The following is a 23,735-nucleotide window of genomic DNA, read 5'->3' as shown; positions in this document are numbered from 1 at the left end:
GACAAACAGGCGTACACATACACAAGCATACGTTCCCACCCTCATGCACACATAAACAAATATTCACCCATTCGCCCAATATGAAGACACACAGAAATGAACGCCGTACACACACTCACACTCCCCATATATACTCTATACTCCGAGATCCAGGCACCACCACCCCCAGAGGGGCAATCTGCCACCAGACCCCGGACCTTTTTCTTCCTCTGGCGTGGGGACAAGAAGACCACCCCGGACCCCGCAGCAGCCGAGAAGCCCACCAGACCAGACCCCGTCCGGACGGCCAGCTCCTCTCAGCCCCCGGCTCCAGATGGCGAACAGAGAACGGGAATGTGAAAAGACCCCCATAAGCACCCCCGTTCCCCGAAATCCACCCAGGGCGGTGGGGCCCAGGCCCATCCAGTCCGGGGCCCAGAGCAGCGGCACCACCGGGCACCACAGAGCCCGGGGCAGCCAACCAGACCCCACCACAGAGGGAAAAACTACACTCACCCCACCATTCAGTCAACTCCCAGACTACATAAGACAATAGACACCCAGGTTGGGTCCATTCTCCTTCTCTATTGGATTCCCCCCCATCCCCGCAGAGTGGATACCCCTAAGGCAGGGACCACCTGCGGACAGATGGTAACAACCTCCCCGCCAGCTAAAGAGGCCCCCAGCCACTCTGACACGCCGAAGGCCCCCGCGCCGGGGCCGGGCCCCAGTGCACGCGCTAACCCACACCCCGGCGACACACCCACCAGGACCCAAGCCCCCCCAGCCCAGCCGGAACCCCAGCCCGGAGGCAGAGCGCCCCCAGAACCCCAAGCCGCCTCGGACCCACCCAGGAGCAGCACGGCCGCCAGGCCGGCAACCCACGTCCGCCGGCACAGGCTACCCCAGCAGCGCTGCATGCGGCCACCAGATAGACGCCACCCAAGAGCCACCAAAGCCCCATCCAGGCCAGGACCGCAGTCCCAGCGCCGAACCCCCCCAGAAACCCCCCCCCCCCCCAGGGAACCCACAGACGCCCGAAGCCCATATGCCCCCCCCACACCAACAACAAAGACCGAAGCGGGACAAACCTGCGACCCCCCACCGCCACTAGGTGATGGAGCTGATCAAAGGAGCCCAGAGAGATTGGTCTAATGTAGCGGCAGAAGCTGTTTCAAGACTAATATGGTCCAGCAAACTCTCTCTATATTGGTTGATATTAAGGTTATTTTTATTTTTCCAGTTCATGAGGACAGTCTTCTTAGCAAAGCATAAAGCGGTGAAACCCATGTGGGTTGTATTAATCTCTGTAGTGACACCATCTAGTTTTTTTTAACGGACATGCAGTTCCGCCTACAAGGCGTGTGGCGTGCCGGTGATATCCAGCGCAGATACGTAGTCGGGATTATTAATAGTCACGCATCTGCTCAGGTAAAATTGGATTACTACATGTACAATATAATACACCACAAGTGTGTCTGCTGGGGTGTGGCATGAGTAAATGGTGTCCTGTAGTTGTGTTCTGGGGATACAGCAACTTTGGATATAACGAACTGTTTTTCCAGGTCCCTTGAAGTCCGTTATAACAGTATTTTACTGTAAAATAAAAGCGTCTGCATATTACAAAGGTGAAACATGCAATGCAATGACTGTAATTGGGAAAAAAAATCTGTTAAAATAATATGAACAGGAAGATATTTTTATATTTTGTTTAGTTACTGTCTACTTTGAAAGTTTATTACTAAAATAGCAAACACAAGATACTGTACGGTTATTTGTGCAGTAGTGATGGCTGATTCGTGAACAAATTGTTCTTTTTAACACGTTTTTTTTTAGTGAACAGGTTGAACCGATTCGTAAGTCTGAATGAATTGATTTTTAAAATTATTTTAAAACGTTTTTAAAACTGATCTTTGGCTATTCAACATCTAAAAGCATCCCCCGCAATTTCGGATTTATTTCTCATGTTCCGTCTGCGCTTGTCTTGTCACTTTTGCGTTCATTCTTTAGTTTGTCACTTACATTCATCACTTTTGCGTTCGTAGACTTTCTTCTGGTGCCGAAAACACCCGAACGGCCGAATACCTGGTCGTTGTGAGACATGGTTGCTATATAAGTGAAGGGAGATACGGTCTCTAACTCAGTGACTCCATAAAACCACAATGGCTCTTGGGATCGGTTTGCAAACCGTTCATTTGAGTCACCGAGTGTCTGAAAACCATAAGTTCGATTCGTTCATCGAACAGGTTCTCGGACACTCGGTCAGCGACTCAAACAAACGGTTTGCGAACCGATCCCAAGAGCCATTGCGGGGTTTACTGTGGAAATGCTGCTACACTGATGAATATGGTAAAATAAACGCATCTAACGCTTCGCTACCTGTCTGGAGCATGTGAAGACCTTGGAAAGCAAAGGTCTCAGCTATCCTGAACTGGAAGACCTCGATTGGCTGGGTAAGTTTTACTTCATGGTGGATATGACAAGTCACTTGAACACGCTGAATAAAAATCTCCAAGGAAAGGGAAGCACGGCCCTGCAGATGCTGGAGGGTGTTTTGGCATTTGAGCCCAAGCTGACAGTGTTCGCAAGAGATGCACAAAAAGGTACGCTCTCTCACTTCCCCTCCCTAAGAGAGTTCAAAGAAGCGAACAATCGAATAAATAATGATTATTTCCACCGTGCCATCATTGCAATGCAAGCTGCATTTGGAGAAAGATTCAGTGATTTCAGAAAGGAGAAACCTACTCCCTCTTTCCCTGTCACACCGCTGGACATCGACCCATCCCTGCTGAACACAGTTGCATTCACCGGAGTAGGTATGCCTGATCTAGAAATTGAACTGGCCGATATAGCGGATAAAGATTTGTGGGTAAATAAGTTCAAATCACTGACGGAGGATCTTGAGGAAGTCGCCCGTCAGAAGGCTACACTCGCTAAAGGGCACAAATGGAGTGATATGGAAAAACTCCCTCTCCCCGACAAACTTGTTTTTGAAACATGGAGTGTCATTCCTGTCACGTATATTTACATGAAAAAGTATGCATTTGGAGTCTTGTCCATCTTTGGCTCAACATACTTATGCGAGCAAGTTTTCTCAAGCATGAACTTCATGAAGTCCAAACACCGCTCCCGCCTCACAGATGAGAGCCTACGGTCCTGTATGAAGATCAAAGTCACATCTTACAGCCCCGACATAGGGAAGATCTGCAGCGAACTTCAGACACAGAAGTCACATTAAACAGGTAAGAACAATAGCATTTAATAAGCTATTATTTTTCCGAGAAAAAAAAAAAACATTTATTTCAGACTCCGAGCTGATGTAGATTTTTTGTATGTTCAGGTGCTTCAATTGATTGCTGGCTGAACAAAAAACCAGAAGAGGACGACAGAACACTGACATGGACTTGTCAAAGACGCTCATCATTTTATGTTTCTTTTTAAAGCTGCTAAGCTCCAGCTAAATGTTATATTTATATTAAAGTGGGCTAGTTTTTATTTTACTTTTACACAAATATAGGAAGGACTCAAATAGGCCTACGGTTCACTGTTTAATTTATTTCAAAGTAGGCCTACAAATGCACACTGCGCTTCTGTTGTTGTATTCAGTGGTTGTAACAGGTAAAATTAAAAAAAGATGAAAACTTTTAAAAGTTTACAAGCTCTGTTATTTTTTGCGGCTCCCGACTATTTTTTTTGGCAGAAGAGAGGGCAAAATGGCTCTTTTGATAATAAAGGTTACAGACCCCTGGACTAGGACAACACAGGAGATACAGAGAAGTTAGGTGAAATACGACACAATATCAGACTTTAGTGATCAAAAACAAGTGCAATAATAGTAATCCTTTTTCTTATCCATCCAAGGCATTTATATTTTCTACTTGCCTCCTATAGCTGGCTGTTTTTATATATGCATATACATACAAGTATTTATTTGTACAATTGTTTGTAATTTTTTTATTTTTTCTTCATCTTTTCTTTTATTGCACTGAGCAGGTGCAGCACTCCTGAATCCTGTGAAGCAGGAGAATACACTAGGACCTGTCACATCCACGCCCACCCGGTCCTGCCCACGGAAGATGGGACTCCCTATATAGCCCCACACCGACAACAAGTCGACAACGCTCTAACACTCTGTCTTCCCCGCAGTTACGTTCTGTCCATCTGGCCCTCTCCGAGCTACCCGCGCCTCCTGCCTGCCCTCCTTCCCGTCCGCCCTCCCCGTGGATTTCTCCCCTTTGTGTGTCTGCGTCCTCGGACTGACTCCCCGGCTATTCGACCCTTGGACTCCCTCTCGACCACGGCATCTGGACACGTTTCTGCATCAGGCGATACCCACGGACGGACTCCCGGAAAGACTCCGCTACGGCCTCTGACCTCTCTCTGTCTTATCCCTAATAAACTTGGTAGCTCGGACTCCCCTGTCCCGGTCTTGTGTTCCAGTACAGGACCTATGAAGCATGCAGGACTAGGGCAACACAAAATGTAATGTCCAGCGACACCAGCTGGGAAAACAGGAAAACAGGCACGGCAGGAACAGATCCTGACAAGATCCGTTTTGACTGCCAGCATAGGGATATGTAGTTTTAATCACTTACAGCACTTTTCCATTGCACCAGGTACAGTACTTTTGGTACAAAAAATTTAGTACGTTCTCTTTTCCATTGACTTCTGTCTAGAGCCAGTTCCAAAATTATTACTTTAGTACTTTGGGGAGCGACATGCAAACATATTCATTGTCAACTGGTTATGCAGATACTGTAGGCTACCTCTGAAACCACCGTCTTGAAAAAGTTATGAACTTAGAAAGCAATGATAAATAAAAATTTTAAAAGTAATAATAATGTGAGAACAAATAGAGACCCAAGCTTGAATTTTGATCTGAATGGAAGACAGAGTAAAAATGTGGTGAAACTAACCCCCCCACACTCACTATACTGTCCAGAGAGTATGAAAGTCTGAATTCAACTTGACTGTTTATCGCAGTTAGACAGTTATTTGTGCCCCCTAATGTAAAGTGTTAACCTTTTGAAAACTAAAAAACTTAAAACCATTCATTTATTTTCTATAACTATTGTAATGTCCTAGTGTGCAGTAGTCTTTTAACTTTTAGGTTAGATAGATAGATAGATAGATAGATAGATAGATAGATAGATAGATAGATAGAATCATTTTTAAATCCATACTTGGCTTGCATCATAGTTTTTTTTTTATTTTGTTATACTGTATTTGGCTATGTTTATTTTCAGATTTATATTGTATACATTTTTGTTATTGCAAAATCTTAGGCCTAAATTATATTTATTTATATACAAAGACAGTCTCACCTGCAAACAGAGACAGAAAGAAGGCTGTGAATGTTATCCTTTCTATTATGTTGGCATAATGTGTGTTGAAGACTCAAACTTTGTTCCTCTAAAACACTTCCTTGTTAGCTGGTTAATATATGATATAATCATTTGGAGGGTGAAAACTAAAAAACTGAAAACCATTCATTTATTTTCTATAACTATTGTAATGTCCTAGTGTGCAGTAGTCTTTTAACTTTTAGGTTAGATAGATAGATAGATAGATAGATAGATAGATAGATAGATAGATAGATAGATAGAATCATTTTTAAATCCATACTTGGCTTGCATCATAGTTTTTTTTTTATTTTGTTATACTGTATTTGGCTATGTTTATTTTCAGATTTATATTGTATACATTTTTGTTATTGCAAAATCTTAGGCCTAAATTATATTTATTTATATACAAAGACAGTCTCACCTGCAAACAGAGACAGAAAGAAGGCTGTGAATGTTATCCTTTCCATCATGTTGGCATTATGTGTGTTAAAGACTCAAACTTTGTTCCTCTAAAACACTTCCTTGTTAGCTGGTTAATATATGATATAATCATTTGGAGGGTGAAGGCAGACTAATGTACTTCCCCCCCCCCCACCCCCCACGTTGATTTACACCAGGCATAAAAGGAAAGCTCTGTGCTCCCAGGAAGTTATAGTTTTTCTCCATTGCTTAAGCACAATCCTTGAACAAGTTATTTTTTTGTGAACACTATGTTCAGTCATCCACATGAATATTACATTTATTCACAGCATATTAAGTAATCCCATGGTGTTCACACAAAATTCAACTGTTTAAGCAATTTATGCAATTGTATACTGTAAATACAGTTGTCTCTGATTGGCCCAGTACTGTATATTTCACTGAGTAAGCTTTATTCATCTAAATGGATTGCAATGTTTTTCTGATACATTTTGCTACTTAAAAAACATTCATAGATCAGCAGTTTCTGAAATACTCACACCAGCCCATCTGGCACCAAACACTATGCCACAATCAAAGTGGCATAAATCACCTTTTTTTCCTGTGTTTGATGTGAACATTAACTGAAGCTCCTGACCTCTATTGGCATTATTTTACCTATTGATTGGCTGATTAGATATTTGCTTCAAGGAACAGATGAATAGGTATACCTAATTAAATGGCCAGTGAGTGTACGACTTACATTGCAGGTAACACGAGATGTTATATTTTTGTGAATGACAATGTAGCTATAGCCCCAGGTATCTTAGCCCCGATGCCAACTTTCCTTCAAAAAAAAAAAAAAATCAATCCTCAGGTAACCTAGAAACTCCCCTGCTGTAGCCTTAAGTAATAAGTTCTGTGGGTGTGTTTTAATTTTTATCACATTTTACGAGAAGCTATAAGGAAGAACTGAATTCTTAGCCAGTTTTCCTGCATAGAGCATACGCTTCCGATATTTCGTAAAAGTTTTAACAGTTAACGCTCCAGTTATTCATTATTTGACACACTGTGTCCTTTGCAACTTGAGTAAAACTTCCCTATACAACAAATACGTGAAGCTTGATTACTATGGGAATTAAATCACTTGAATGTACATGCTGACTCTTGGATGCGTGTCTGATATTTTCAGCATGGTTTTTTTAGCCCTGCAACATAGTTTCCCACAACAAATGGAAAATGACTCAAATACTAATTTTAATTTTATCCAATCCACTGACAATATCTTAACATGAAAACTTATGGTTCTTTGAATTACATTTGATATTCAATAGTCACAGTATACAGTAGACTTGCCAGGTACTTGTGACTATTTTAATAATGACATTCATTTCTGAACAAGTATGAGCAAAAAGCCTCAACCGTCATTTCAGGAACTGCTCTATAGCAAACTTAAGGAAATGGAATGATCAGCTACAGGGGAATTAGAGGGCATTGAGTGATGGACCTAAGCTGACATTTTGTCATGGGCCCAGAATTTCACTGATCATGATGACTATAATATACTCTCAATAGTATTGGGACACCTGCCTTTACGTTAATCCAGCTCATATGGTTAATCCAGGCCAGCTGTTTCTGGTGTAAAAAAGAAAGAAGTTCTACCTTCAATAGTAATACATAGGTATACCTAATAAAATGGCCATTGAGTGCAAGGCTAAGGAGTTTGCCTGTCTTCTCTCTACGGCACTGTTTTCCAATCCGGTCCTTGGGGACCCACAGACGGTCCACATTTTTGCAGTAGGGAGCTTGGAGAGAGCAAGTGTAAAACAGTTAAAAATGCAAGTATGGACATATAATAAATAATGTGCAGTACAACAGTTAAAAATGATGTGTAATGTTCATTGAGGTACAGTTCATAAAGGTATTACAAGAGTTAAAGTAAGACACCCCGATATTTTTTATTTTCCTAGTGTTTGCTATCGTTAGAAATGTAAAATTAATTTTGTTTGGTGCTTAAGGGGCAGCATGTGGCTCTGTGGGCTAAGCGTGTGTGCCTGTAATCACAAGGTCACTGGTTCAAACCCAGCCTCAGCATGTCTGTGGGTCCTTGGACAAGGCCCTTAACCCCCAACTCCCTGGGCACCCCAACAGGTGGCTGCCCTTCACAGACATCTTACTCTACAAAGAGCGAGTTGAGGGAGGTGTAAAAACAATTTCCCCACAGGGATCAATAAAGTATCAGTAATTATTAGTTATTATTATGCTCTGCTGTGAACGCTGTCAGGGCCAGTACCGACACAGGTCACTAGATGGCGCTTACCGCTAGGGAGGAACCCAAAACCACCATAGAGACCAGGGCTGCAGATTAAATCCTGCAGCCAAACTGAACGCCAGCTAAAGCTTTGTGCCTCTTTGTTCCCAACTACAGACACAGAGCCACCGGCAGGGTTTAGGAAACACACACCTCTCCCTGACACCCCTAGGCTGGGGAGGGTAACACAGACATGTGGACTGTGTGACAGGGAACTCGGAGTGAGGAAAACCTGGACTGGCTGTGGGTCCCTAAGGAGCAGATTGAGAAACACTGCTGCAAGGGGTTAAGCTGATCTGAGCCTCATTCCATCCATAGATGAAAGCCTGATGAGAGACACACATGGACAGAATTAAATATTGTGGATGAAGGCTGTTACCTGAACGAAAATGCAACCCATCCTCCAAACTAGATGGAGAGAGCAGATGTAGTTAAAGGACATACACTGAAGCTGTTCCCTGTCAGGAGAGGATCATTTGGGGAGGGGCTCTCTATCACATTGTGATACACATGAATAATATTATTCATAAATAAACTGAATAATATTAAATTCCAGTTATGTTATGTATTCTTTTAATGATGACTTGCATGGTGACTTTTGGTGAACTGCACTAATTGCTTAAATCAAATTAGCAATTACATACCAACAACTAGGAACTACAGGGCACAGCTGTACCTTTGGTTTGAACATTGGGGGTGGGGGGGGGGGTCTTGCTGTGTGCCTTTGTTTTTATGACTCTGCGTAGTGCCACATCTCTGCTCCTGTGGCACATGCCCTACATTTAATTTGTAAATGTGTTCATTTTGCAGCCAGACCATATTATTTCTGTGAATTTCTTGGGGATGTGACTGTCTTTCAGGCAGAGTAAGTTGGTGAAGCAGGTAGGGGCAGCTAGAGAGATTCTGTGTCACCTAATTTAAAAATGCGGTATAAGGAAAAAAAATGTCACAAGGTGTTTAAGATGAGTGAAGAGATGTTTACACTTCAGAATTTAAATGAAAAAATATTTTCTAGATTTGACTGATGAGGTTTTTCATCTTTCATCCTTAAAATTTTTATACTTTTTGGATTAAAAGCCACAAACCATAATGCAAAGCTCACACATATGTACCTCTGTGTTCAAACCTACAGCACAAGTGTCTGATGTCATAATACAAGCCAATGCCACTGAGCTAGTGGAGTTCAATGACTCCGTCAGCCTGACATGCTCCGCCTCTGGTTCCTCACCCACATTCCATTGGCTCAACGGCAGCTCTGACATCATAGTCAGTGAACGAGTTCATCTGAGTGCTGACAATCGCACTCTCACCATTAGTTCTGTTTTGAGATCCGATCAGAAGCCAATATACTGCAGTGTGACCAATATCATCAGCAGTAACACCAGCCGGCCTTTCACCTTTAACGTCAGCTGTGAGTTTGTTCAATTTGGCATGCTTATGTTCAGAAAGAAATGACTGACTGTATGAAACGATTGATTCACTGAAATAAAGAAGTTGCATGATGTATTTAAATAAATCAGAAAGATGGATATACTGTTAATCTGACCCATCTGAAAAATCAGCAACGTTTTGCCTGAATTTATCATTTATTTGTAATTATCCATATTTCAAGCATGTTCTGCTCATGATACTCATCACCCAGCTACTCTGAATATCAGTTGTTCATAAAATTTTGTTTTCGCCTTGATTTTAATTGGTAATGTACTGTTAGCCTGCTTTTCTGCTCAGCCAAGCTTATGACATTGACTTATTACTTAGCAGCTGACTGTTACATTGTGTTACAAGTGTACAAATGCCAGAATAGAAATTTCCCCCTGGGGCCAAGTAAAGTATATCTACTTACGTACCTACCTACCTATCAACCTGTATCCTCATTCATTTGGCTGCTTGATCAATGGAGCAGATTGCTTGAGGCTCTCAAAGTAGGTCACTGCATGAATGTTTTCATACAGTATGTCAAAAATTGTATAGCTGAGTTTGTTCTTTGTGTTGTTTAATACATGTGTTTTAGTTGGACCCGATAACGTTGCAGTAACTGTGAGTCCTCCAGGGCCCATATTCACCTCAGGAACCAGCCTCACCCTGTCCTGCTCAGCTGAGTCCAGACCTCCTGCACAGTTTCAATGGGCTCTTAATGACACACTGCTGAACGAAATGGGCGATAAACTCCAGCTGACGAATATTAAGGAGAGTCAGAGTGGTAATTATGTCTGCTGGGCTCATAACACCATAACCCAACGGTATCATTCATCTGAACGTTCAGTGATCACTGTTCAGGGTAAGTGAGAGAGATGTCAAATACTGGTTTAATTTTATTTGACTCTTAGGTCTGGTTTTCAATAATCTTTCCTGGCCGGATGTACAGGTTCTCCCTTTTTGCTGTTAATTAGGGAATTTTATCATCTTTATTTTATTTTGCTGGTCTTTCCTCTTCTTTATACAAATACTGTTTGTTAGAAAGGAAAATAATTAATAATGGATGGTAAGGTGTTTGTATACAGATTTCAGTTTTTTTTTTTAAATTTAGAGATGCCTGGAACTGACTTTGGGTACCTCTGTGTAGGAAACCCAGGTACTGGTTTGATGTATTAATATTTAAGTATAATAGTTACCAGCTAGATCTGCTTTTTATTTTTTTTGCCTCTATTTAGAAAACCCTAAACCCCAAACGGTACCCCAATTGACATCCATCCAGTCGCTGTCCTTGTTTAATTATTGTTGAGTGGTATTGTGGTAGAAAAATCAATAGATTTGCAAATACAATGTAATTTCAATCAGTAATTACCAAAGAAATTCATAGTGACACCGATGATTTAACTACAATGACTACAAATGATTAATTGCTGCTTTAGAATGGTTATTATACTATACATGTAATGCAATAATGTACAGTAAGCTTGCTTAAGTAATGGGTTTTTTCATTTTTAAAATTAGAAGCATTTTATGAGGAACTAACATATGGTAGCTTAATCTGTAAAAAGACCGGATAAAGGTGCAGCCATGATCCAAGGTGTTCGAGCTGTTATAGATACCAATAATAGACATTTCTGTGCTGATGTGATACTGTATGTCAAGGATAAGTAGAAAAGGGCACTAGGGAATATAGTGGAAGTACGATGGAGAAAGTAACTGAAAACAGCTTGTCGAGATGAGTTAGTGAAACCATGAGAACAATCGGCTTCTACAGGTTGACCCTGCCTTCAACTGATAAAGGCAGAAGTAGCTGCTGTCCAAAGATATCCAAACCCTCCTTGAACTGTATGTACACTGGCATGGTTTTACTATAAAAGATGTGTGTAATTGTTGTTTGGGGAGCAGATCACAAGATGCATGAGAAACTGCTGAGTGTCTGTTCCCCCAAAGTTTTGTGATAATAAAGTTTTGTCAAACTCTTAAACAAATCAACTTCTTCGAAACTTCTACCACAGTATCCTCCTATAGGGGTAGCCTAATATAACTGACAGCCCCTGGAAAACTAACAGGTGCTGAATAAGCAGTTTTTCTGTAGGCAGAAGGGGTGACCATTGTTGCAGAGTATGTTGCATTTAAGATTGGGATTTGTGCATCCATGAGAATATAAGTTTCTACATTTCTTTGAGGCTGTTGTTATTTGAAACAGACCATTCGTAATTTGTTTTTCAATTGGACTTTAAAGTAAAACAGTTTTGTAAGAACCCCCCCCCACACACACACACACACACACACACACACGCACGGTTCATCATTGTCAGTTCACTAGCCAGCACTGCAAATGAATAAATTAGTGAGAAATCTAATATGGCAATTCCATTGGACTGTAGTGTCACTCTTTAAATATTATGAGAAAAGTTTAGTTCAAAATCCCCTATCAGATTGTTTATATCCCAAATGTTTTTAACGGTCCAACCCAAATGGATCCGAATAAACAATTAATATATTAATTGTACAACTCTATTAAGAATATTCAAAAAAGAAGAGAACAAAGAAATGAACCATGCTGTGGGGCTAACAAAGAAACACTTTGAAATGGGGAAATTCATTTACACGGAGCACACTAAACTGAAATATGTTCAAAATTATATACAAAATATAAATCTTATACATTATATTTTAAGTTATATACAATAATTACGATTACAAATAAGAAACAGCTAAGATTTTATTAGACTAGCAGGGGAAAAGGATGACTTGCTTCACCAATGCAGAAAAAAAGCTAGAAAACGCAAGATGCCAGCAGAAGTTAGGATGAAATCTAAGAGGGAAAAACATGTGAAATATGTTTGATGTAAATATGTTTGAAATAAATCTATTTCAAACATGCCCAATATTTTCAAATCCAGTTCAGTTAAATGTACAAGCTAGCAATCATTTTTAGAACAACCAGGAGACAACATATACCTTTTGTCACGACAAAGAATGGGTTTGAGAAGGGAGATGTGAAACACAGGAGAGAGAGAAGGAGAGAAGCTGAAGAAATTAAGCAACCAGGCTTCGTATGTAACCAGGATTCGGAATGGTCCAATGTAGTAAGGAGCCAACTTATGACATTCTGGGAGCTGGAGATTTTTGGTGGATAACCAAACCCACTGATTTTGTCGAAGGACAGGACCGGACCATCAATGTCAGTCTGCCTGGTGTTTTTGCCAGCGTGCTCTGGTTTATAGGATGTTTGCAACCTTAGAACCACTCGTCCATGGTCGGGATCCCACAGTGTTGAGGGTCCCACAGGAACAAGGGGGGTTAGTAACCCAAGACGGCCTGGAAAGGAGAGAGACCTGTGTCCGACTGGGGTTGTGAATTGTGGGCATACTCTACCCAGGGTAAGTAACAAGCCCATTGTGACAGATGATCCTCACACAGCAGCTGGAGGTTCTTCAAGACTTCTTGGTTGGCACGTTCTGTAGCTCCGTTAGTCTGTGGGTGGTAGCTAGAAGAGAGTGAACTGAAGTTCCTTATCCGATACGATGTCTTCGGGCACTCCATAATGCCTGAAAGTCCAGGTCAGCAGAACCTTAGTGAGCTCCAGAGCTGAGGGCAGTTTAGCCAAAGGAATTATTCAGCACGTACTGTACCTGAGAATCAGTCTGTTACTGTCTGGATGGAGGAAGGTCAGTGATGAAGTCCAGGGACACATGAGATCAGAGGTGTTAAGGCACGAGCAAGGGTTAGTCGGTGGTTGTTGACCTTGTTGTGAGCACACACTGGGCAACAGAGGATGAACTCTTCCACCTCCTTACTCCAGTTCAGTCACCAACACCGCCGTCTCACCGGGCAGACAGTTGTGGCCACCCCTTGATGGGGGATGTGTGGATTGGATTGGTTGTAGGTGTGGGGCTGGCACATACCTCTGGTTCAGTGACCAGTTGGTGGTTGTTGATCAGGGGAAGGTGTCTGCAAAGTGGCATCTAGGTCCCAAGAGATAGGGCGTACAAAGCAGGATGCAGGCAGGATCGGAACTGGTTCTTCGGACGTTGTCAGGGGTTCGAATTGAATATGAAAGTGTCCGCTTTAATATTATTCTTCCCTGGGATCTAGGATACGGTAAAGTCAAACTGAGTGAAGAAAAGGGCCCACCTGGCTTGCTGTGGATTGAGACGCTTGGCCATTCTTAAGTATTCCAAGATCGGTCAGGACCTGAAATGGATGTGTAGCTACCTCCAGCCAGTGGCGCCACTCTTCCGAAGCTTCCTTAATGGCTAGCAGTTCTCGATTTCCAATGTCATAATTGTGTTCCACAGGCAACAACTTTTTGAAAAGAAGGCACAGGGATGCGATACTCCATTCTCCACCTGTTAGGAGAGCACCACACCCACTCCATGGATTAATCCACTTCCATAACAAAAGGTTTCAAGGGATCCGGTTTCGGGTCTGCTACATAAGCCTCGGTTCAGAAGGTGGGAAATCCCTACAATATAATACAGTGTCAGCCTAGACAACTGTTCAGGCCCGGCGACCTATAACTCCTCAGAGGCTCAGCCGACACTTGCCGTATCTGAGCTTGTGAGTGCCTCAGAGGTTAAGCCGATGTTTGCCGTAACTCAGCGTGTGCATGCCTCAGAGGCTGAGCCGGTATTTTACCGTAACTTCGTACTCATACTGCCCTGTAGTAGTGATGAAAGACGTCTTCCACTCATCCCCTTCCCAGGTATGCACGAGATTATATGCGCTCCACAGGTCAAGCTTGGTGAACACTTTAGCTTCCCTAAGCTGCTCTAACATCAGGGGTAAGGGTTCCTGGCGTTTGTGTCATAGCATTGAGGCCTTGGTAGTCTATGCAGGCTTGTACGCCCTCGTCCTTCCTCTTGACGAAGAAGAAACCTGCGGTGATGGGAGAAGTGGGGGGTCAGATGATACCTTGAGTGAGTGCTTCCTTCACTTACATTGCTTGATGGCCTAATGTATACTGCCCTTGATCTGAATACCTTGTGAATCAAAAAGCCACTCAGTTCCTGATCCTCATGCAACTTTGGTGAAACCAGTTTGTTTCCACATGCCATCAAAAGTTCAATACTGAAAAAATAGGAAAAAAATTGAGCTCAATTTCTAAACCAGTCTGTAGCAGTCAACCAATGAACTATAATGTACAATGCACGATACCTGATATGCTCAGGAATTTTATCCTCGAATGCTCCTGCCTCTGCAATGACCATCCTGCAGTCCCATGTTTTCCTCATTTGAAAGGCACTTAAAATATATCCACGTTCATGAAGTCTTCTTTTTGTTTTGAGTTTGCAAACTTGGCACCATGCAGAATCAGGTAACAGTATAACAATCTTGTTGAAAGTAGGGTGATTTGGAGGGGGGGGGGGAGGCCTAAAAAAGGTATGAGAAGTGGGCAGAACATGCAGTTAGTTTAATGCCACAACATGTGATAAATTCTCCCATCATCATTAAAAAACTCAAACAACTACCTGGAAATTTTTTCAAGATTGTAATGGATTTTTAATAGGGGTGTAATGATTCTAATTTGAAATAACGCATTTAATGCTAATTTAAAATTACACGTTAACAATTGCTGTGTAGGATCACACACACATATGACAGGGCTGCGATTCCAGGCTGCCTGCGACAAGGCCTCGCCTGATATGAGAGGTACTCGTTGGCCTCAGCACAAACAGGGGGTTAGTGACCCCACACACACACACTCACACATACACACACGCATACACATACACACAGATAACAAGGGAGGCCAGCATTCCATCTTTTATGGCCCAAAGATTTTGGGACCTACAGACAGCAGAATGGATCTCAAGGACAGGGGTCCCTCAACTTGGCACACAACCCCCTCCCTTTCCATCCTGCCTTACATACCACAGACTCACCCAACACCCTAAAGAAAGCTCTCTTTTGAGTTTGGCCTGTGTATACCCTGTATATGTGTTTACTTATTATTTCTAGTCTTAATACACTGCCTGGCCAAAAAAAAAGTCGCCATTTGAATTTTTTGTTGGGCCACCTTTAGCTTTGATTATGGCGCATATTTGTCATGGCATTGTTTCCACAAGCTTATGCAACATCTCATCCTTTATTTTCATCCAGATTTGCATTCATTTCTCACTGAGATCCTGTATTGACAAGTGAGTTGAACCACTCCATAAAGCCTCTTTCATCATCTCCCAGAGACCTTCAATGAGGTTAAGGTCACAACTCTGTGGTGACCAAGTCACGCGTGAAAATGATTCCTCATGCTCCCTGAACCACTCTTTGACAGTTTGAACCCATTGAATCTTGGCATTCTTGTCCTGGAATATGCCCATGCCAACAGGGAAGAAAAAATCCATTTATGATGGATGGAGGTGTAACCTGGCCATTCAGTAGATTAAGGTACTCAGCTGACTTTACTTTATTGCTGCATAACGTTGCAGGACTGTAATAATGATCTAGTCATTGGCTTTTAAGTATTTGCTGATATAAATTCAAATGGTGACTTTTTTTTGGCCGGGCAGTGTATCTATATAGGTTATGTTTGTTGTGTCCATAAACAATCTAAGTGATTTGTGTACCACCCTTATAACCGTGTTTCACAGAGTATCACTCATTTTACCCTTCTCACTTGAACCATTATATAAATATGGATAAATATATATGTATAGCTACCCCTGCATACATGCTCTCATGGTTATCCTAAATATCGTGAAAGTTGAATAATGTAACCAGGTATCTTAGTGGGTCTCCTAACTATCAGAGGATTTTTTCTTTCTATGTTTAAAAACCCTCCATTTTACGTTCCTCTGTTGGCCCTTATCTGATCTTTGTGGTCCGTTAGCACTTCTTTGTCCTCAACTATTCTGTGTTAAAAGACTGAATCAATGTATTTATTATCAATCCTGGAGAGCAGATCACTGGAATAAGCCTCACCAACCAAAATATTTAGTTTCCAGATGTTTAATTGAAATTGGTATTACAACTAACAGCCACGGCTATCTAGTGGTGAAATGTGCTGTTTGGATGTGAATATGCAATGTACTGTCTGTACAACTTACCGAAAGTGGCAGCATCTGTTGATGTGCAACACAAAACACCTATACTGTATACTGATGTAATTCATTAACATACATAATGTAAGAAATTTCTAATTAATTAATACAGATGGTATGAAGTATGAACCTTCAGGGTGGTATGGCATGTTTGTTGTCAAACTGATTGAAAATCACTCCTTTTGTAAATACCAAAAGGACTGCCACAGACACCTCTCAGAAAGCCTGGTAACTAGATGGCCAGCCATTGGTTCAGGTGTCGGGTTCCTGGTCATCCCTACTCATGACCTGTAGACCAAGGGTGGCCAATCTTATCTGCAAAGGGCCAGTGTGTATGCGGGTTTTCCTGCAACTCCCTAATTAGATTACTAATTAGAGGACTGATTGGCTGAAGAGTCTTCACATCTGGGTTTGAACAGCTGACCTAAAGGTTATCCCAAAAACCTGCATACACACCAGCCCTTTGAGGATAAGATTGGCCACCACTGCTCTAGACCATAAAACCTGGTATTTCAGAGAGTGCGGAGAAGCCATAAAGAAATCCATCAAGAAATCGCCAGAACATCGCAAAGCCCAGTAAAGAGGCCCATCCTGAAGCCTGCTGGTGAAGGCCTGCTACCCAACAGAGAACTGCAACCCCAAGACAAAGCCTTTCACCTTAAAGCTTCAGAAGGAGAGAACATCCAAGGGGCTCCACTCCAACAACCACTCCAAACGCTGCACCTTCTTCAGTGCCACCATTTCCTCAGCTCATCACCTCTGCAACCTACTGCCAAGACTCCCTCCACTCTGCAACCAAGTACCCTCCATTCACTTTAACAACCTAAGCTTTTCTGTTTAATCTGCTTTATAAATAAGGTTGTGTTTCCCCAAACTGTGCTTGCTTTGCAGAACATTTAAATCTGGTCACTGTATTTTCATATTACATTTTGCTTGGATGCAAAAACAGGGAACCTTATCATTAAGTTTTTGATCACAATAACTAATTATGACAGCAGCATTATGTTAGTCTAAATTAGTTTTAAAATAGCCAACAACGTCACTTTCATTTCACTGACGGAAACTTAAGTAAAGTTAAGCAATTAACAGTTATTGACACCTACTCACAATCTCTGACAATGAAATTATATGGCCGCTTCTTTCTGTTGAACGTTGCTACTCGCTAACAATCAGCGACATGTAGCTTCCGCCTGGGTCCTAATGCCCGCATCTACCTATAGCAGCTTAAACAGCCAGTACATAATTTTAATTAAATAACGATACAGTAGCGGTATACTAGACTTACAGTATTATTTTTAATAATAGTTTTGCTTCTATTTGTTAAGTTTCTACCTGCGCTCAGTGATATCTTTTATGAAATGTATGGATATATAATTTTAAAATAGTATGATAATTACTATATTTTTAGGGGGAGCTTGGGATCATTTTGGGGGGGCTGAAGCTCACCCTAAATAGGCCTAACAACGCCCATGATGCCACTTACGAGCGCAAAGTCAAAACTGACACGCGTAAATATGCCACTCGCGAGCGCAAAGTCAAAACTGACTAAGAGCTGCGTGCGCGTTCATCATAATATCCTTCGGTTGCTCTCTGCGCTCGAGGGAAATTTCTCCACTTGCGTTCTGCCGGGGGGTAGTGGTAATCTCGATAATATCGATAATAATGTTGGTATTGATATTGATCGATACCAGTTCAATGAGATCGATACTTCAGTTTCAATCTCTCTCCCGAATGCACTGCGGCTGTCTGTGTTCGCGCTGCTGCTCTCAATTGCCGCTCCCGGCTGTCACGTGACTCAGCGGGCCAAGCTAGCAAACAGGCGCAGGCCGGCGGACACACACTATAATATTTATAATAAAACATTATAATAGTGGGTGGCTGAGTCATGTTCGCAATAATTAAACAGCAGGGATAGTTCGGGGTTTAATCATCAGATGGCGTTTATTACACCCGCACTACTACAACGCACACACCGGCACTGCTCACCGTGCATGTCGCCCCGTTTACTCCTCATACACACGGTTGGCGCACGCACACATACTACATACAACAATAAACATTAACCACTATACATGACATAACACACAGCACATTTATAATCACACAAGGGATTACTGAGAACTATTTACAAGCTGGCATCAGTCCAACATGCCGCGCTACCGGCCGGTACCTCCGCGCTGCAGTATTTATTTACATATAAATTTGCCCAAATTCTGTCCTGTGTTTTACCTAATTAATAAAAAAAAATCATAAAAAACACTTAAAGGTAATGAAAATTAATTCAGTTTTAGCAATTTGATGATGCATCCACCTTAATTATTAAGAAGTATCGATATCGGTATCTTATCGGCGATACTTTCCCTGTATTTACTTGGTATCGCATCGATACCAAATCTTGTAGTATCGCACACCACTACCGGGGGGAGGTTTTGACAGTTTGGGGGCGGAGTCATGCTGTTTCTGACAGCGAATGCTATTGGCGGATGAAGCATGGTTTGTCTATGTTATAAGTATAATTTCACCGATTCTCATTGCCCCCTTGCCTGTTTTCCCATCAATATAAAACAGATACAGTTACAGAATGCAGCGACACACGTTATTGGGATGCTGAGGCAGGCATTAGCTTCGGCATCTCCATATGGTAAAGTAACGTTAATCATGTGTTACGAGTTTCCATAGACCATACATAATTGCTACACCTCGTCATGCAACCACTTACGAAGAGTATTACTAATGTAGTTCTTTCTGTGTGGAGTTTGCACATTCACCCCATGTTCACATGGGTTTTTGCTGGGGGCTCTGGTTTCCTGCCATGGTCCAAAAGTGTGCAGGATAGGTTGATTGGTGAGTCTAAATTGGCCCTTTAGTTGTGTGAGAGTTTGCGCCCTGCGGTGTGTTGTATAGTGTGTTACATATTCTAAATACCATTTGGATTGATGCTTCTATGGCTTTTTTGTTATGTAAGTTCTGTAACTGTCGCAAAGATGGTTATTTTATAATTACTTTTTGTTGGTTTGATTTAATATAGAAAGGTTACTGTGATAAATGTATATTAGTGCCCTCTGCTGACTGTTTAATTGATCTGGGTTAACCTTTGATCATGTGACTGAATTGGGAGGAGTGAATGCACTCTGGGAGATTCATGGAGTCGGCTTGTGGGGAAGCTGGTCACTGCAGAACCGGTAATAACTCCTAAACAATTGGTCAGAAGGTGCACACGGTAATTTCTATTTATTGTATTTACTTGTTGTCTTGTGTTGGAAAGTTTGTTTGTAATTGTGGTGATATGTGAGCTGCTGTTTAACGGTAATATTGTGGATTCTTTATGATTGTAAGATTAAATGTAATGTAGGAATTTAGTAATATGTTTATTTTATAGTTTTTCACGGTGTTAAAGAAGAATAAAGACGGAATAACTTCAACATCAGTCGGGCGTATGTTTTCTGCACCAAATGAAGACCCTTGGGAGCTGTTATAAGTTCCATTTATTCTTTAGTCTGTAGGTCCCAAAAGTCACTTGGGAATCATTGGCTGGTCCAGCTGGGAATAAGTTAAACCAGCAAAGTCGAAATTAAAAGTATACAATGTTAGGAAGACTAACTTTAATGGTATGAGACTGAAACTAGAAACTGTAAACTGGATGGAGTTAAATAGCAAAACAGTTGAAGAGGCATGGGAATTTTTTAAAAGCACGTTGTTGCAAGTGCAAGAGGACTTTATACTAGGGCTGCACGATTTGGGGAAAATATCGAATTGCGATTTTTCTGACAGTAATTGTAGGCGGGGATTTTCAGGGTGACAGGTAAGGTTTCATAGGAAACACCTGTGAGGCGGAAGTATGGAGGCTATAAAATACCAGTTTAGCCAAGTGACAAACCTGCATAATTAGGGAAGTTTCATCCCTTACAACTTGGCGTAGTTTCGGCAGTCTTGGCTTCTGGGCACAGGTTTAGGAAATGTCTGAAGAACAGCCTTCTGTCTCTAGTTCAGAGGAAAGACAAATGTCAAATGCTAACGTGGTTATGTTTCCGTTTATGCTGGGGGCACCATGGAGCCCAAAATTTGCAGGAGAACCTGCAAACCAGGGGATATGCTTTCAGGAATGGGTGAGAAATCAAAAAATGTTGGATATGCAACCCTTATCTGAAAATCAGAAAGTGGCTATTATTATAAGTAATTTAGAAGGAGAGGCAAAACGTGAGGTATTGGCTTTAGAAAGTGCAGAACGGGAAACAGCAGTGCAGATCTTAACCTTTCTGGAAGGTGTTTATGGGGATAATGTGTCTGTTGCTGTAATGCGGTCTGAGTTTTTCTCTCGTAAGCAGAAACCAGGAGAAAGTGTGAGGCAGTTTGCTTTGGCACTATGGGAGCTTAGTAACCGACTGTCAAGGAGAGAAGATTCCACTAATACGGGATATGTGTTGCGGGATCAGTTTATCGGAGGGTTGCTGGATTCAGGTCTGCGTAGGGATCTTAGAGGAAGGGTAAGATTGGAACCAAATATTTCTTTTGTGGAAATAAAGCAGGAAGCAGTTATACGGGCTGAAGAGGGGGAAGGTTCTGCACAGGCTGTAGTAGCAGCAGTTCAAGTAAGTAATGTAAAGCCCTCGTTGGATTTTGCTAAATTACAGGAAGAGATTAAACAGGATGTACTTACTTGGGTTAGAGGTGAAATGAAAGAGATGGTATCTGGGTTAATACAGGAAATTAGAGAGGGTTTGCAATTAGAGGGAGTACAGTGTGAAGGTTCCACAAGCGTTACAAGAGTAAGAGAGAGTGGTAGACAAAGAGTAAATGTGTTTGATGATTCGGGGAGACCAATTTGTCGCCGTTGTAAAAGGGTGGGACATATTGAGAGAAGATGTCGGGCAGTAGTATCGATGGAGGAGCCTTTAAACTAGAACCGCCCTCTGTTAAGGCCCAAACAGTAGGGAATGGGATTAGTGGCCAGGAGATTTATAGTAATATAATTGGGCAATGTCCAGTGACCGAAGTGTTAATAAATGGGGTTAAAACGCAGTGTTTGATTGATACGGGGTCACAAGTTACTACATTGACAGAAAGTTATTTTAAAGAACATTTTGAGGTAGGGGGCTCAGAAGTGCAGCAGCCCATTCAAAAGCTCAATTTAATTGCAGCTAATGGATTGAGGATCCCATATATAGGGTATATTGAAGTAAATCTTTCTATTTGCGGCCAAGTCATACATAATAAAGGAGTTTTGATTGTGAAAGATACAGGGTTTCAGTCTTGTCCAGGGCTAATTGGTATGAATGTCATAGAACAGTGCCAGGATTTGTTACTTACCAAATGTGGGTTAAAGTATGTAGAGGGAGTTAGTGAGGCTCCAGAAGTAAGAGTGTGGCAACAGACCTTTGCTATGTGTGATAACCTGAGAAAATTTTCAAGGGAAACAGGGATATTAGGAACAGTTTATTGGCCAAAGGGCAGGGGCATTAATGTGCCAGCCATGTCGGAAGTGGTTTTGGAGGCTTGGACTTCTCCACGGCCTGATGGGAAGGATTATGTGGGCTTAGTTGAACCAGCTGCAGGAATGTGTTTGCCGGGGCAGTTATTGTTGGCCCGTTCCTTAAGTACGGTAGTAAAGGGACGTTTAAAGGTTAGAGTTATAAATTTGGCTCTAGAGTCTGTTAAATTGGTTGGCCGAATTAAACTGGGAGTGATTCATGAGGTGGAAGTTTGTCGAAAAAGGGGTCAAGGAGAGTTGGAGTTACGGCCAGTGGATGAGGTAACTGTAGAGGTGGGTGTTAGACAATGTACAGTTCAAAAGGAAGCGAGAGAAGGGACTTTGTGGCCTGTGGGAGTGCCCCTTGATCCAGGTCAGTTCTCGGTAGAGCAGCAAGGAAGGATTAAGGACTTATTGGTTAAACATTGTGGTGTGTTTTCACAGCATGAGGAGGATTATGGGTATACAGATAAAGTATTGCATGTGATTCCAACAGGTACAACAGCTCCTATTAGGGAGCGATATAGGCGGATTCCTCCTAAACTCTACCAGGACGTGAAAAGTCTTTTGAAAAAGCTATTGGATGGGGGAGTAATAAGTGAAAGCTGTAGTCCTTGGGCAGCGCCGATTGTGTTGGTAAAGAAAAAGGACGGCACACTTTGATTTTGTGTTGATTATAGAAAGCTTAATATGGTCACTCATAAAGATGCATATCCACTTCCGAGGGTAGAAGAATCCCTGGCCTCATTGAAAAAGTCAGCAGTTTTCTCAACGTTAGATCTTGCGCATGGGTATTGGCAGGTTGGTGTTCACCCAGCTGATAAAGAGAAGACTGCTTTCATTACCCCAATGGGTTTATTTCAATTTAATCGGATGCCAATGGGGCTGTGTAACTCACCTGGGACATTTCAGAGGTTGGTGGAGAGTTGTTTGGGAGACCAAAATTTTGAAATGCTGCTATTGTATTTGGACGACATCATAGTGTTCTCTCCAACATTTGATGTACATCTTGCTCATTTGGACTTAGTATTTACGCGCCTGACAAGTTATGGACTTAAAGTAAAACCATCAAAGTGCTCTCTATTTCAGGACCAAGTTAGATACCTGGGACATGTGGTTTCTGAAGGAGGAGTGTCTCCGGACCCAGAGAAGTTGCTGGTGGTGGAAGCATGGCAAGCCCCAATCAATAGCCTCCAGCTTCGAGCATTTTTAGGCTTTACTGGGTACTATCGACGGTTTATTAAGGATTTTGCAAAGATTGCTGTTCCCCTGAATGAACTTTTGAGGGGTACATCTAAGAAGCATTCCCGTCAGACATCAGGTAATTTACAGTCGTGGATGTGGGGGGAAGCACAGGAAATGGCTTTTCAGAAGCTGAAGAAATGCCTGTTGCAAGCACCTGTATTGGCTTATGCCGATTTCCAGTGTCCTTTTAGGGTATATACAGATGCCAGTTTTGCGGGATTGGGTGCAGTGTTGGCTCAAGTGCAAGAAGGGAAGGAGCGGGTGATCGCCTATGCCAGCCGGAGTCTGCGACCAGCGGAGAGGAATGATAGGAATTACAGTTCATTTAAGTTAGAGTTGCTGGCATTAAAATGGGCTATTGTTGAAAAGTTCAGGGAGTACTTAATTGCCTCCCCGTTTGTAGTAGTTACAGATAATAATCCCTTGGCTCATCTGGATACGGCAACTCTGGGAGCGGTGGAACAGCGCTGGGTGGCACAGCTGGCTGGATTCCAGTTCGAGGTTCGTTATCGACCAGGTCGGACTAATGG

The 23,735-nt window shown here is 42.1% G+C and overlaps 2 protein-coding genes across 2 annotated transcripts in view; one reads left to right on the top strand and one right to left on the bottom strand.

Moving 5' to 3' along the window:
• The window catches only part of LOC111839440 (cell adhesion molecule CEACAM8-like), a 52,376-nt gene extending 46,582 nt beyond the window's left edge, over positions 1-5,794 (bottom strand). Inside the window, exon 1 of the mRNA XM_072715891.1 lies at positions 5,746-5,794. Coding sequence (XP_072571992.1) covers positions 5,746-5,794 — 49 coding nt within the window. The remainder of the gene's footprint in view (positions 1-5,745) is intronic.
• A 3,329-nt stretch (positions 5,795-9,123) lies between these two features.
• Positions 9,124-11,360, top strand: LOC140592482 (cell adhesion molecule CEACAM8-like). The gene is made up of 2 exons (XM_072715890.1): positions 9,124-9,445; positions 10,046-11,360. The coding sequence occupies exons 1-2, from the start codon at positions 9,124-9,126 to the stop codon at positions 10,318-10,320; spliced, it is 597 nt and encodes a 198-aa protein (XP_072571991.1). The 3' UTR covers positions 10,321-11,360.
• Positions 11,361-23,735: the final 12,375 nt, after the last annotated feature.

The sequence above is a fragment of the Paramormyrops kingsleyae genome, chromosome 9 (genome assembly GCF_048594095.1).
Source record: "Paramormyrops kingsleyae isolate MSU_618 chromosome 9, PKINGS_0.4, whole genome shotgun sequence".
Lineage (NCBI taxonomy): Eukaryota > Metazoa > Chordata > Actinopteri > Osteoglossiformes > Mormyridae > Paramormyrops > Paramormyrops kingsleyae.
This window is presented reverse-complemented; position numbering and strand designations above follow the sequence as displayed.

What these genes read in the sequence shown, in the direction of transcription:
- LOC140592482 (XM_072715890.1), top strand. Translation starts at nt 9,124, where the DNA reads ATGCAAAGCTCACACATATGTACCTCTGTGTTCAAACCTACAGCACAA. An exon ending in TTTCACCTTTAACGTCAGCT is followed by an intron (nt 9,446 to 10,045) that starts GTGAGTTTGTTC and finishes CATGTGTTTTAG; the next exon opens with TTGGACCCGATAACGTTGCA.